Genomic DNA, 16,124 nt, shown 5'->3' on the forward strand with positions numbered 1-16,124 from the left:
AGTTTGCCCAATCCAGTGGGTTCCTGAGATGTTTGCCTCTGATTGTATTGCCATTTTTATTAACTGGATGTAAACAGAGACAAAAGAAATCTTTTGTTCCTAACTGTGATCTGCTTTACACTGAGTAGGGTGAAGCCAAGGACTTGTGGATGCCCCTTAATTGTCCTGGATCACTGAAATATTAAATCCATTAGATCTGGAGGCCCAGTTTAAGATGCAGAAGAATGTGAATGATTTTTTTCAAAATAAAGCTAACTGTCACAAAATCTATATTAAAAATATAATAGAAATTTAAGGCAGAGAATTGCCAGCAATTCCGTCATCTAAACAAATTTGTCCATCTGATCTAGATATTGTCCACATATGCCTGTTTAAGCTTCTATATATTTTCGGTAGTCTTTTAAATAGAATTACATACTGCATTTTATTCCATATTACTCCATTAATCTTCTATTATTTGCTTCCTTTCTTTACCTCCTATCCAACCCTTCAATGTAATGAGTGTCAACAGGCTTGGGTTGATCTCACTACATATTTTCTTACCCTTTATAGCTGTATAAATTATCTCTGCAAATGTAAGATGTGGGGTCTTTTGTAAAACAAAAATGGATTTATATCTTATATATTTGTTCTTACTAAATATATCATCAGGCTGTGTACGGTAGCTCATGCCTGTAATCCTAACATTTTGGGAGGCTGAGGCAGGCGGATCATGAGGTCAGGAGATCAAGACCATCCTGGCCAACATGGTGAAACCCTGTGTGTACTGAAAATACAAAAATTAACCAGGCATGGTCGTGCGCACCTGTAGACCCAGCTACTCGGGAGGCTGAGGCAGGAGAATCGCTTAAACCTGGGAGGCGGAGGTTGCAGTGAGCTGAGATTGTGCCACTGCACTCCAGCCTAGGTGATACAGTGAGACTCCATCTTAAAAAAAAAAAAAAAAAAATCATCAACACTTTTCTAAATCAATAGGTAAAGAAAAAACACATTTTAAAATAGCTGCAAAATATTTTATAGCATGAGTGAAGCACAGTTGATCTGACCATTCCTCCACTGATGGACATTGAGAACAGTTCAGGGGTTTGCCACTGTAAATAATGCAGCGAGAAATATCCTCTTACATAGATTTTTATGTGCTGGTATTTTTATTTGTATTGAATAGATTCTACTTGGTATGTTAATTGTGTTTTAGCTAAAGCAGAAGCTCTATACACAAATGGAGAGTTAACAGTTATCTGGGTAAATAATGTATAAAATAGACTTATTTAAATATTAATAGATAGTCATGAAAAGGAGTTTTCTTCCCCCATTCAAATTATCTGGCAAATTGTCTTGGTCATTTTTTGCTGTACAGATACAGATACAACCATATAAAAAATCTGGTTTGATTGTCAGTTCTCAGCATAGAATTCAAGGAATGGACCTCAGAACAATGAATTGTTGATGTGTTCATAAAAGTTCAATTAAGTTTTCTTAAACTGTTTCACAAAAACGTATTAATTATATATTCTCTTTGCTTATTTTTTTCTCCCCACACTGCTTCTTGTTCTCACCCACCACCAATCTTAAGTGAAAAAAAGAAGAAAGTGAAACCACCCAGGACTTTGATCACTGAAAATGGGAAAGCTCTGAATGTAAATGAGCCCAAGTATGTGAGGCCAAGTAGAGAGTTAGAGATGCAAAAGTCGTGGTGTTGGTCAATCATTGTTTCAATTCCAGGTTTGCTCTGCAAAGAATCTATCTGACTGCTCTTAACAAGTTTGACGAGTCCAAAAATAATGTCATTTTGTGCACATGTAAAGGAAGAACATCTATTATGTTTTCGAATGAATAATTTTCTTGGCATCTAGAAAATGATCTTGACATATGGAGATCTTAGTTATTTATGTACCCCATGAAACTTTGGACCATATACAGTTTTATGCCTGAAAATTGCTACCGCATTATTATTGTGTTTATGAATTTTTAAAACTCTGCCATGAGCAAGCTGGCTGAGAATACTGATGCACCTCCTATACATCTACTTTATACTCTGGAGCACATCTACAAAACATGTGAGAGCTAGGGAAGGAAATCAGTATAATAACCTCAACGAATTTAATGAGAGGAAAGATACTTAAACTGGAAATATTCAAGTATAATAATATCTGATCTACTCTGTTTGTCTGTCTTAAAGTTTGAAAATAGAAAGCAGGACAGAAAAGCCTTTTGTAGCCTACAGAGAGAGCCTACAGACTAAATTTCATTCACTTTGTTTTATTATTCAAACCTATTTCCCGCCACCATTTCATTTGCTCTGTCATGACCACGGTGAAGGCACAATCTTGAATTATTCCAGGGCATCATTTATCTTCACAGCAATCCCAGGTGGTAGACAGTATTTGTTTTTCACATGTCCAGAACCTGGGCCTGAGAGGGGTGAAGTGACCTGCCCAAGGTCACATGACTAGTAGTGGCGTTCCAGAGTTGCTCATGCTAACCTAGTTCTAATGATTTCTAGGATGATATTTATAATGTCTTCCTCTTACCCACAGTCAGCGACAGGAATGCAAGACAGAACGCTAGGCCAGGCACTGGATAGAGCAGTGACTATGATAGTTTTCTTTGTGACCTCCTGGAGTTCAGAAACCAAGTTTAGGCCGTCTCTCTTTAGCCTACAACAGAGCTCAAGGTAGACTTCTGATACTCCATGTGTTCCTGGTAAGACCACCACTCCTTCCACACACTGCAGCCTCACCTGCCCCTAAAACCAGTTCCACAGAGGGTGATTACGCACCACCTTCCCACTTGCACTGCCTCCCGCCATGTGATCATCCCTGTTCCTGCCCTCCCAGGTCATGCACTACCATCCAGAATATTATAGCTACATGGCGCTGATCCAACTCAACTCATTCTCACCCCTCCTGGATCTCCCAATTTTCCCTGTGCCCCTGGAACTTGAGCTTGGTCAGCAAAGCCTGAAGCCTCCTCTGTTTCTCCTCTTTCACTAACTGAAGTAGAGGATTCGCTTTTGTGGCTGTCCACTGTTCTTTCTCATCACATACACCATGGGGACGGTTACAGCCTATCTCCACTTTCAGGCCATCTTTCTCCCTTTCTCTGTTGAAGCACAAGCCATGTAGATACGCCACCCCTACGCCTTCTTCCCACAGTCATGTACATCACCCTGATCAACCCTCAACCCTCTGCCTCTCAACTCATTGAGGATACTTCACCCAGACCAGTGTCTCTCTCTGCCTCTCCTGCCATCATTGGTCTAGATGATGACTTTATCAGACATGTAGGCGATCCACCAAAAGCCCTGGCCTCTCAGTTCCCCAACCAGCTCACTTCTCCATCTCAGCTCAGCCACACGATTCCATTTTCATTCCTAGATTTGCCACCATCCATATCTCTTCCACCTCAGAAACTTCACCTTGAGTGTCTCACTAGACCCCATTTCTTATGTTCCTGTGGGACTCCCTCCACTCTAACAACCACGTGCCCTCATGAAGACCGTAAGATAATTCATGCTCCTATTTTTCTTACTGTCCCTATCCCCTCATCTCTGGCCCTGCTTTATGGTTCATCAAAGTAATCAGTCCTTGGCCCAGGTGCAGTGGTTCATGCTTATAATCCTAGCACTTTGGGATGCCGAGGCAGGCAGTTCACTTGAGGTCAGGAGTTCAAGACCAACCTGGCCAACATGGTGAAACCGAGTCTGTACTGAAAATAAAAAATTAGCCAGGCGTGGTGGCACATGCCTATAATCCCAGCTAGTTGGGAGGCTGGGGCACAAGAATCGCTTGAACCCAGGAGGCGGAGGTTGCAGTGAGCTGAGATCACGGCACTGCACTCCAGCCTGGGTGACAGAGTAAGACCCTCTCTCAAGAAAAAAGAAAAAGAAAATCAGTCGTTGGCGTATGTCTTCAGCTCTCTTGCTTTTTCTCTTTCCATCATCCTCACCTCACAAAACCCCAACCCCATTTAAATCTAGCACAGTATCCACTCTTGAGCTGGTCCTCCTACATGGCTGGAGGAGACCATTCACCTCTACTTGCTGGTCTTACCTTAAATTCATAATCACAGATCTCAAATGGACTCTGGCAATATTCCTATATTTTCTTGGGTTGTCCATTCTCCACTCTCTTGCAGGCTGCTCTCAAACCTTCTCTCTCCTTACTTCCAACATCATCTGACACTTCCATAGTTTTAACTGAGGACCTTGTTTCCTATTTCATTGAGGAAAAAAAAGCAATCAGGAGGTTTATTTTCCTCCCTATATCCAATTTACAGTGTTTCTGGACCTGTCCCATGTACTCCCCTCTCTTCTGCTGCTGTCAGTGAACTTCCCATCAGAAATCAGTCTCTGTAAGCACTGTGGCTACATCCCCTCTTATTATCATGGACTTGGTTGCTCAGTTTTACTGGGTCTTCTGCACTAGTTCTCTCCACTCTGCTAGATCAATCTCACCCATGTGCAAACAAATTGTAACAATCTCTTGTTTTAAAGGAAATGAAAGCAACAACCTCCCTTCCCCTGGTTTCCCTTTCAGCCACAATGCTTTTTCTCTGCCCCTATTTAGTGGAATTGCACTCAGTCTCCAGTTTCTAACTTCACATTCCTTCTTGAAACCACTTCTGTGTATTCCATCATCCTGAAACTTCCTTAGCCATGTTTTTCCACGTTCAATGTTCAATTCTCAGTCTTTGTCTTACTGGACAAAGCAGACTTGGATGACGTTGTTCAGCACCATCCTTCTTAAAGCAATTTCTTTCCTTTGCTTCTGATTTTTCTTCTACCATACTGACTGCTCATCTTCCGAAACTTTGATGGATCCTTTTGGTTTTGTTTTTTTGATGCTCTGTAGCAAACTCCTCAGCTGTCTTCTCTTTTTGCATTCACTCTTCAGGGTTCTCACCAAATCCCATGGCTGTAAACACTCTCTTTACGATGCTCCTAACCAGATCCAACCTCTTCTCTGAGCTCAAGATATGTGTATTCCGTTTGCTGTTTGACATCACTGGGTGGATGTAAAAGAGTCATCGCAAACTTATTAGGGCTAAAAAATAACCCCTGATTTCCAGCCTCCCTACCACTCTCCAGCATGGCGTGCTGTGTCCCTGTGTTCACCATCTCAGTAACACACGTTCACCCCTTGTTTAAGACCAGAAACCTTGGATTCTCCCTTGATTCTTCTTCTCTCATTTTATCAGTGAGCCCTATGAACTCTTCCTTTGATATTGTCAGAATCCAGCCACATCTCACTGACCCCACCACCACCGCTAGCCAACACTACCTTTGGCTCACAGTTGTAATTGCTTGTTAAGCAGTCCCCATGGTTCAACTGTTGGCCTCCTACATTCTGTTCTACTCAGCCGAATAAAAAAGAAAAAAGGGAAGAAAGGATACATGCTCCTTTTCTTAAGGGATACTCTTAGAAAGTGCCATACAACACCTTTGCCTCACGTGACCTCACCTACCTTCAAGGGAGGCCATAGAATACAACCTTTACTATATATAGCCATGCACCTAGTTAAAACCATGGTTCCTGTTACTAGGAATAAAGGGGAAGCAGATAGCAACAAAAGAGCAATCTCTGCCTTAGGAAACTTCTCTGAAATTACTTTGCAAGTAATAAGCAATTGAGGCAGAGCAGGAGCACATAAAAAGGCCCTGAGATGAGGTTCTATAAATGCATGGGTCATTTGAGACCCTGAAGAAATCCCACAGGCCTGCACTATTGAAAGCAATGAGACCGTGCCTGCCACAAGCAGAAATGCTGCTAACAGTCAAATCTATCACAAACTTTACATTTTCCTAAACAATTTAACTTATGTTCTTTAATATTGTTGAGTCGTATATTTTATAGAGTAATATAGTAAGTGTAATGCTCAAAAGAAAATTGACCAGACGATTCTGATAGTACTGATAGTATGTTGACAGTGTGGAAGCTAAACCGAGGACTCTGCCTCAGGGAACAGTTGAAAGATGTAGAGCCATGAAATCCTGCCCAGCCAGGCTCATGCAGCCAAAGTGCAAAGACATTTGTTATAATTCAGCCATGCCAGTCTCTGAACCTCTGTTTGTTCATCTGTAAAACAGAGGTAATAGATGATGGGCAGTCTCTCAGCCTTTTTCAGGGCATTGGAAAGGTCGGTCATGAAAGGAGAAGAAAAAAGACAGCAAGAAAAAAGACGGAATGCAAGACTCTTTAAAACTTAAAAAATAGAATGCTGGATAAAGGGGAGGCAAAAGCAACTTCAGTTTTCCATAAATTATTCCATTGTTTCAGTTTGCTTATGGCAAACTCACAGGAAATGGAAAAGAAAACTTTAGCCACCAGATGTCTCTATCTCTGCACCAAAGCTAATTTTTTGTGTGTAATTTACCTTCAGATTCTCACATTTAAACACTGTAAACACAAATAATTTATTAATATGTTGTAGGTCTCCCTGAAATTTTAAAATTAGCATTGATATTTGATTTTCCAACCACCAAAATAAGTTGTCATTGGATATTATTATATAATTATTATCTAACTTGCTTCTGATTTTGTGATGGGATTATCTATACAGTATCCTAAAGACATCTTTCCCCCACCCAATTTATTATTCTTAGAATTGACTTCTCTTTGAACGACAATGAAAAGCAGATCATCCTGGACCTTGCTGTCTATAGGTAAAAACATTTTACATGTATTTATTGTATGACGTTTCTGTCTGTTTGCATTATCAGTAGCAATTTTTGAGCTCCGAAAAATTCTGAAAGAATTGAGTTAGCTCTATAGTTAAATGAAGCTTATTTATAAAGACAGAGAAGTTACTATAATTTTTAAAAGTATGAAAATGAAAGGAAAGGTAAAGAAAGCCACAATTTCATGACTATGAACTCAGAAATACCTAAGGCAGAGTTTAACTAATTCTCAGACCTGTGGTGTTTTCTGATGCTGACACTAGAAGGACCCCACTCTGCTCTCTGCTGCTATAGTCCTTGGTTTTTGTCTAAAATGCCTTGCTATAGTAATAGGTATCAGGTGGTCGACTCTCCTCTCTCTGTCCCATCTTAGTGGCCTGGGGGGAACACCTAGCAGCCTCTGTCACCAGTGGACCCTTCTTCCCTGCGGCGCTCTCACATCCTGCCTGTTTTCTCACCTGTGGGCAGGAGTGGCACAGATCTCCTGCCTGCCTTCATCACTACACCAAAGTATTATCCCTCTCTCCTCCCTAAAACTCTATGACTTTGACACTTAAACCCTCAGCCTATATCACCTTCTGCCCCTTTTGTGGAAGCATCTAAAGTCATTAGGTCACTCTGCCTCATTCCCTGAAGATTTTAGGCTCTGGTTCACTGTGCTGATACATCCTTCTGATGACCTCAGTGTCCCCTGGCATCATCTCAGAGGCTGCTTGCCTGTGCTTCCCTCTGCCTGTATTGTCCTCTGTGTCCTTGTGACTTCCTGCCTTGTGTTCTTCAGGCCTCTGTTCAGATGTCACCTAACCTCATTAGAGGGGCTTCTCTGCCCCACCATCTAACATAAAGCAATACCTACCCCTGCCCAGCACTTCCTTCCACTTTTCCTGCTTTTTGGTTTCCTGCTGACAAAGTGTAAATTTACTTGTATTAAAATTTGTGGTTAGAGCAGAAAACTTGTTTTGTTTGTTCTGTCATCTCTATGTCTCCACACCTAAAATGATACCTGGCACCTGTTAGGTGCTCAATAAATACAAGAATGAATGAATGAATGAATGAATACCGATGATGGAGTATTACATTTACATGTGTGAATGAATGGATGAATGTTTACATGCATGAATTATAATAAGTGGCTTTCTCTTTTTAATGGCTTTCAATGTGCCCCTGTTTATTTAATCTCTTAGTAACCCTGGGAGGTAGGAGGGATTATTACCCAAGAGGGAGTAAATTTTCCAAGAGTGAGTCTTGTCAAAGTAAACAGGGAAAGAAGGAGCCAGATCATCAACCCTCAGGACTTCAACCAACTTTGCTGATTTGATGGTGATAAAATACACAACTTAAAATCTATCATTTTAACTATTTCAAAATGGACACCACCGTGGTATTTAATAAATTCACAATATTGTACAACCATTACCATTGTCTAGTTTCAGAAAATATTTATCTCCCCAAAAGGAAACCCCATGGCCCTTAAGCAGTCACTGCCCATTCTCCCTCTTCATGACAACCACTAATCTGTTTTCTATCTCTGTAGATTTGCCTACTTGGTATATTTCATATTAATGGAATCATACAACACGTGGCCTTTGTAACTGGCTTCTTTCACTTACCATAATGTCTTCAAGCCTCATTTGTGTTGTAACATATGTCAGAATTTCCTTCCTTTTTATGGCCAAACAATATTCCGCTGCATTGATATACCACATTTTGTGTATCTGTTCACCAGTTGGTGGGCATTTGGGTGGTTTCCACCTTGGCTTTTGTGAACCAGGGCTACTCTTAGTGTGGTCCCTTCCTCTCCGCACCGAGCTGTCTCTGATCAGCTGCGTGCCTTTCCATACCTCCTGTCAGTTCTTCTGCCTGCTTGCTGCCAGGTCATCTGCCTTTACAAAGCTCCCAGCTCTTCTCTAGCTAGCTTCATATCTTCTGCTCCTCCAGCTTCCCAAGCTGCCATTTCTACTGTTTTCCAGACAAATCACTGTTTCATGCTTGTAAGTCCTTTCCATTTTTAGGCCCTGTGTCTGGAGTTTAATGAATGTATAACCCTTTCTTTTTCAGCTGTTGGCTGCTTCCTGTTCAGTCCTCAAATGAAACATTCCTCATTCCCATGCATGTGCATTTTAAGGGGTGGTAGTATTTCTCCGGTCTATGTAGTAAATCTCTTTCATTTCCATGATTCTGTCCAAATGAATTATGCTATAATTCCTGGTTATCTTTATGGACACATGGGTGTATACTTGAAAGTTAAATTCATTCATTCACATCTGCTTCCTGCCTTTATTCAACAAGAATCTATAGAATACCTACTATGTGCCAGGCATGGGGAGACTATAACTGGCATATTCTAAATACAGCCATGATCTCCTGTCACCTAGAGCCCAGTGGGGGAGGAGGACAGACAATCAGTAGGCGTGTAATGATTACAAAGGAAGAAGGATGCTGTCAAGGAAAGGGACAGTGTTTAGGGATGGGAATAATGCTGTGTGGGAGTGGTCAGGGAAAGAGGGTGGCATGAGCAGTGACAACTGGAGAATGAGAAGTAGCTTTTTTCTGCAAAAAACTGTCAGAAGATTATTTCTGGCAGAGAAAGGCCTTATAGGTAAAGACACATGAATATTTTAAGGATCCAAGCATGGAAAATAATATATTATTCATTAAAGCATACATATCACATGTGAAGTTGTAGAAATTGTTTTTAAATGGCATATATAATACATTTTTAACACTAGCTACGTATTGGGTACTATGCATGTTCCTTCCTAGCAATCTTAGGGCTAGATGCTAGTAGTATTCCCATTTTATAGAAGAGGAAACTGAGGCCTAGAGAGGTTAAAGAATGTGGTCCCTGGTAATAAAGCAGGAAGGGGAGGAGCCATTTCCCCACAAGCCTGTGTGGCTTCAAACCTATCTCTGTAACCCCTGTATTAGCTTACCTGCCATAACATTTGTGATTTTTAAAAGAGTTCTGTGTTTTCTAATGTTCACAATTAGTATTTTGAAATATATGAGCATAATTATTTGGCTAAGCTGATTTTAATGAGCGATGTGAAATCTAAATCTTTTATTTGCTCATGAGTGGAAGAGAATAATTGCCACCTGATCTTGGGGTCACTGCCATAAATGGAAGCGTTTGCTTATTCAGCAGGATATGCCTTTGCGGGGGGGAAAGCAAGCTAGTTTTCCAGGAGAGATAGTATCAGGGCAGCTGCAGAACAGCTGCAGGGGATCCAGAGCCACCAGGGAAGCAGGAGCTGGTGGGTACAGGCCTCAAGCAGAGTGGAATCAGCATTCCTGGCTATTCAAGTCTTAGGGGCTTAAAATAAAATATTCATGAAAGAGCATGGCAAGCTGTTTTTTGCAAACCTCTGGTGTTTCAGACCTCGGATATTTTTGGGTTAGGGGCAATCAATGCCAAGCGTACTTGTGGGTCTAAAAATGAAATTGCTGATATGTTGAATTTCCTTTGGTCTGGGGATTAATTTAAGGCTAATTTGTAAAGACCTGGTTAGCACAGATATTTTAAATGTCCTTCATTTAAAATGGTTCTATAAATGTGAATTTGTATTTACAGTTTTTCAAACTTGATATTTTTTAAAATTGTAAGATTTTGTGTATTTAATTTTGAAGATATATGGATACCTCTTTAATTGATGTTGATGTGCAACCAACTTACGTAAGAGTTATGATCAAAGGAAAGGTAAGTAGAACCCTGTAGACTATTACAATTTCAAAGGCTAAGCTTTGAACTAAGCTGTGGTGCCCCCATTTTTTTTTAAGTATTATTAAAATAGAAAAAGGGGCCAGGCGCAGTGGCTTATGCCTGTAATCCCAGCACTTTGGGAGGCCAAGGCGGGTGGATCACCTGAGGTCAGGAGCTCAAGACCAGTTTGGCCAACATGGTGAAACCCCGTCTCTACTAAAAATACAAAATTAGCAGACATGGTGGCTCATGCCTGTAATCCCAGCTGCTCAGGAGACTAAAGCAGGAGAATCGCTTAAACCTGGAAGGCGGAGGTTGCAGTGTGTCAGGATCACCCATTGCACTCCAGCCTGGGCTACTAGAGTGAGACTCTGCCTCAAAAATGTGGGGAGATGGGGGGGATAGCAGGGGGAGAAATGCCAGATGTAGGTGATGGGGAGGAAGGCAGCAAATCACACTGCCAGGTGTGTTCCTATGCAACAATTTTGCATGTTCTTCACATGTACCCCAAAACCTAAAATACAATAAAATAAATAAATGGGAAAAAAATAAATAAATAAATAAATAAATAAATAAATAAATAAACAAAAATAGAAAAAGGGAAACTGAATAGAGTGCTACGTTTTAGCACATGGTTTCATATCATTGGAGTGGTATATGGTGGGAATGGCTACTGACCATACGTACTTGAATATCATTAATATTTTAAATCTGTGGTTTTGTGGTATACTTTTTCAAAGCTAATAACATAATCACATGTGTGGGAGCCTATGTATGAAATTAAATAGTACACCCATTCTAAGTTGTAAATGATTTCATTCATAACAACTATAATTTTATTATTTCTAAAATACCATTTTTTACTTTAGAGCATTCCTATGGGTTTGAAGATTAGCTTGAAGATTTTTAAATGGAAATATGTTTATGTTTTGACAGTGTTTTCTCTATAAATTACTTTTTAGCCATAAATGAACCCATGAACGTTTCACTGCTTGTGACATAACTGTTCTTAGACTATTTGTTAAAATAGATAAAATAGTTCATGCATAGCAAGCATAGCTCATATATATTTTTATTAAGTTTAAGCACGTTTCTTAACTGAATGGTGTACCTTGAATTTGTAATGAAAGTACCCCTTGTAGTAACCCTTTCATGTAACGACCTTGCTCTCAGTGATACTCTCTACTTATTTTCAGCCATTTCAGCTTGTCCTTCCTGCAGAAGTGAAACCTGATAGCAGCTCTGCTAAAAGATCTCAGACAACAGGTCATCTGGTCATCTGCATGCCCAAGGTAGGTCATGTCATTGGGGTCAATTTCAAGTCTGGATATGATGGTTCCTGAAGGGTCTTGACCTGTTAGGACTAATGATGACTTCTGACTAAAGTACATTTTAGTTTGGAGAACCAGGAAATCTCACACTAGCTGAGGTAGGAGAACAAAGGTGTGTGAGAACAAAGAACTCAGACTAGGGTATGTTTTGGGCCTCAAGTGATTTATCCTTTCCTGAAAGAACTTAAGGAAATTAAACTTAAAAATATTAATTTGTCCATAGAAAGATGGTTCATTTAAATCATAAATAAATAAATAAAAACCATAAAATGGTTCATTCATTTAAATCATAAATAAATGGTTCATTTCTTGTAACAAGATAGGAGAAGGTGGAGGGCAGGGAGGCCAGGCACATAGGGTCAGGATCTTTCTGATGTGTCAGTTCTGTCCTCAGACTGGTTTTTTTCCATGAGATGTGTACTAGCAGTGACTTGGGCAGCAACTGTTCTTGTTCCTACCTCACTTGAGATAAAAAGACAGAGGATCAGAGAAAGAAACACAGAGAATCCCTCTCATCACAATGAAACAGAAGTTCCTCTGGACTGATGAGGTCAGTTTAGCTGAAGAACCCACCAAGTCTTGATTAGCATAATCCTGAACCATTAAAACCAATCTCTGGCCACAAATGTGGTAGTGCAATCAGCCTTCCCTGGACTCAGCATCTATAGATTCAACCAACCATGAATCAAAAATATTCAGGAAAAAAAATGTGTCTGTACTGAACGTGTACAGGCTTTTTTTCTTGTCATGATTCCGAGACAATACAGTGTAATAACTACTTACCTTTACATTGTATCAGTTATTGTAACTAATCTGGAGATGATTTAAATTCTACAGATATGTGTGGGTTATATACAAATACTGTGTCATTTTTAACTGTGGACTTGAGCATTTTAATATCTTGGTGTTCAAGGGATGTCCTGGAACCAGTTCCCCAAAGACACCAAGAAGTATTTTGGTTGGTTTCTATTAATCATACCTCATTCTATAAGCTAGGGGTAGGGTCAACTTTGCCCAAGACACTTAGATTTCAAAGGGGAAGAGTAGACAAACCAGTCAAAATTGGGTTCTGCTGGTGAGGAAAAAGAGGAGAATGGGGGAGTGTCAGCTATGAAGAGTATAAACTTGATTAACCAAAAAGATTTCTGTAATAATTTAATAATCCTGCATTTCCCTGTTGCCAATTTCCAACAGATTCATTATAGGTAATCAATTATGTATTTGTACTCGGAGGCAATGAAATAGCAAATACAATTTGTTGTCAAGTAATAAAATAACAAACACAGCTGTAAGAATTATATTGTCTTTGATGACTACAACAAATTAAAGAAATACTTCTATAGTAACCAGAATATTCTATAGCGAAATCCAAGAGATAAATTAATTACCTCAGTACTTCGATATCAACGTTTATATAACACTATGATTAGCAGCCTATTGTTTTGTGTGTGTGTGTGAAACTTCTAACTGAAAGCTGAAAAGCCAAAAAATTAAATAGAGGCTGCTAATTCCTAATGGGAAATAAAGACAGATGATTTGTGTATCCTTTGCAAGGTCACAGGCAATTGATGAGAAAAACTCTACTGCTCTGTTTATGAGTCTAAAACAACTGCAGCATTCCATTTCCCTTTTCCTTTTTATTTTTTATCTGTCTAACTTTTTCACATGAAAATAATAATAAATGGCTTATTGAAGAAAAAGCATTTTAGAAGTGCTTGGTTGAAGATGAAATAATTTGTATATACAACGACTAGGAATAGTTATATTTTCCTCATTAATAAATTATGAATAATATTTTTCCTTGAGGTATATATTTTTTAAGATTTTTGACTGCTGTGTTAAAGTCATATTGATGTATAAGTTCATCATCTCCTATCATTATTCCTTTTAAAAGGTAGATAGTAGAAACAAACTTCGGGGAATAATTTCTTGCTCGAAATTGGCCGTCTTTTTCATCATGAGTAGTTATTTGCAAGGACTATGAAGCTCAAAGATCTTAAAAACCACCAAAAGTTTTAAAAAGTCTAATTTCATTTATACTTAATGTTAAAAATGTATATTTATGAAAATTAACATCTTTCTAATTACTATTGATGGAAACATTTTAAGTACCAAAATTTAATCCACTGAGCAATTCTATATTAGTCTAGATTTATGAGCTCACTATGGAATTATGTGACTCTGACTTGCAGTATAATAACTGAAGGGAATTCTTGGAGTTATAAAACATATTGTAAGAATCAACCTTTGTCCATCATCAGAGAGATTGATAAAGAAACTGTGATATGTGTGTGTGTGTGTCACCATTTAATATAATAAAATATCATTCAGCCATAAAGAGAATGAGATTTTGCCATTTGCCACAACATGAATGAAGCTGGATGACATTATGCCAAGTGAATTAAGCTAGACACAGAAAGAGAAATATTGCATGATGTTATTCATATATGGAATATTAAAAATAAATTCAAATATACAGAGAGAACAAAACAGTGGTTAGCAGGGATGAGGGGGATGGTGGATGGAGAAAGTAAATAGGGAGATCGGAGGCACAAAGTAGCAGGCATGGTGGGTGAACAGGTCTAGAGACAGAATGTACAAGATGAACATTATGGGTAATAAAATTATACTGTATTTGGGATTCATACTAAATAAGTTTACCTGCTCTTGCCACAAAAAGAGAAAATGAGTAACTCTGAGAGATGATGGTTATTTTAATTTACTTCAGTATAGTAGCCTTTTTATTACTATGTATGTATATCCCAAAACATCATATTGTATACCATAAATATACACAATAACATTTATTCTTTAAAAAAAATCACAATCTGTGCATCTGACAAAAGGCTAATATCCAGAATCTACAAAGAACTCAAAGAAATTAGCAAGAAAATAAATCCCATAAAAAAGTAGGCTAAGGACATGAATAGACACTTCTCAAAAGAAAATATACAAATGGCCAACAAACATATGAAAAAGTGCTCAACATCACTAATGATCAGGCACATGCAAATTAAAACCACAGTGTGATACCACCTTATTCCTGCAAGAATGGCCATTATCAAAAATTTTAAAAAGCCATTGGTGTGGATGCTGTGAAAAAGAACAAGAACACTTCTACACTGCTGGTAGGAATGTAAACGTGTGCAACTACTATGGAAAACAGTGTGGAGATTCCTCAAAGAACTAAAAGTAGAACTACCATTTGATCCCGCAATCCCACTACTGGGTATCTACCTGGAGAAAAAGAAGTCATTATACAAAAATACACCTGCACACATATTTATAGCAGCACAATTAAAAATTGCAAAAATGTGTAACCAGCTCAAATGCTCATCAATCAATGAGTGTATAAACTGCATAAACACACACACACACACACACACACACAGACACAGACACACGTATCTATATGAATACTACTCAACCATAAAAAGGAACGAATTGAATTAATGGCATTTGCAGCAACCTGGATGGGATTGGAGATTATTATTCTAAATGAATTAACTCAGGAATGGAAAACTAAACATCGTATATTCTCACTCATAAGTGGGAGCTAAGCTATGAGGATGCAAAGGCGTAAGAAGGATACAGTGGACTCTGGGGACTCAGGGGGAAAGGGTGGGAAGGGGATGAGGGCTAAAATATTACAAATTAAGTTCAGTGTATACTGCTTGGGTGATGGGTGTACCAACATTTCACAAATCACCGCTAAAGAACTTACTCATGTAACCAAATACCATCTGTTCACTCAAAAGCCTATGGAATTAAAAAATAAAACACATAACATAAAAATTACCAACTTAAAGAACTTTGTATAATTAGAATGCCTTTGGCTTCAAGTAACATAAACCCCTTACTCAAAGTGGTTTAAATGATAAAGAAAAATACGTTACTTCACCTAAAAAAAAAAATCACATAAACACGTACAATTTCAATTCATTCACAGCATAGCATCATCAACATGTTAAGTGATATTTAATACTTCTAGAATAGTCTTTAGTAGTTTTTAATAGTTGGATACTGTAAATCAATGTTAAATATTAGATTTGATGTTTAGTAGTTCCCACTTTGTGTCAGCATTTGTAAAGAGTATTGTGAAGGGCTGGCCTAGTTTTGCCTATGCATGGATGATTATATCATGTTAATTCAGTGATCTTCGTATAAGTTTTCTAGGGACACAACATTTGTCATTGAATCCACAAGTCTCTATGATATTTCATATTAGATACTTTATTCAGCATTTTTCCATGATGTCAAATTAATATTTTTCTCTTTTCTTATTCCTAAATGAGGCTGGATCTATACACTCTGGATATTGACAAATAGGCCACTTTCATCAGTTTGTCTTTTCCCTGTCATGTGGCTCATGGCTATGTTTTTGTTGCTGCCATGTCAGTGGATGTTCCCAGCT

At 38.6% G+C, this 16,124-nt stretch overlaps 1 protein-coding gene across 5 annotated transcripts in view; it reads left to right on the forward strand.

The window, feature by feature from the left end:
- Positions 1-16,124, forward strand: part of LRRC6 (leucine rich repeat containing 6) — an 89,867-nt gene that overhangs the window by 41,600 nt on the left and 32,143 nt on the right. For all 5 annotated transcript variants that reach the window (XM_017500287.2, XM_037728479.1, XM_017500271.2 and 2 more), the window contains 4 exons: positions 1,574-1,651; positions 6,605-6,664; positions 10,307-10,376; positions 11,576-11,671. In XM_017500287.2, coding sequence (XP_017355776.1) covers positions 1,574-1,651; positions 6,605-6,664; positions 10,307-10,376; positions 11,576-11,671 — 304 coding nt within the window. The remainder of the gene's footprint in view (positions 1-1,573; positions 1,652-6,604; positions 6,665-10,306; positions 10,377-11,575; positions 11,672-16,124) is intronic.

Source organism: Cebus imitator, unplaced genomic scaffold (assembly GCF_001604975.1).
Source record: "Cebus imitator isolate Cc_AM_T3 unplaced genomic scaffold, Cebus_imitator-1.0 Scaffold13, whole genome shotgun sequence".
Lineage (NCBI taxonomy): Eukaryota > Metazoa > Chordata > Mammalia > Primates > Cebidae > Cebus > Cebus imitator.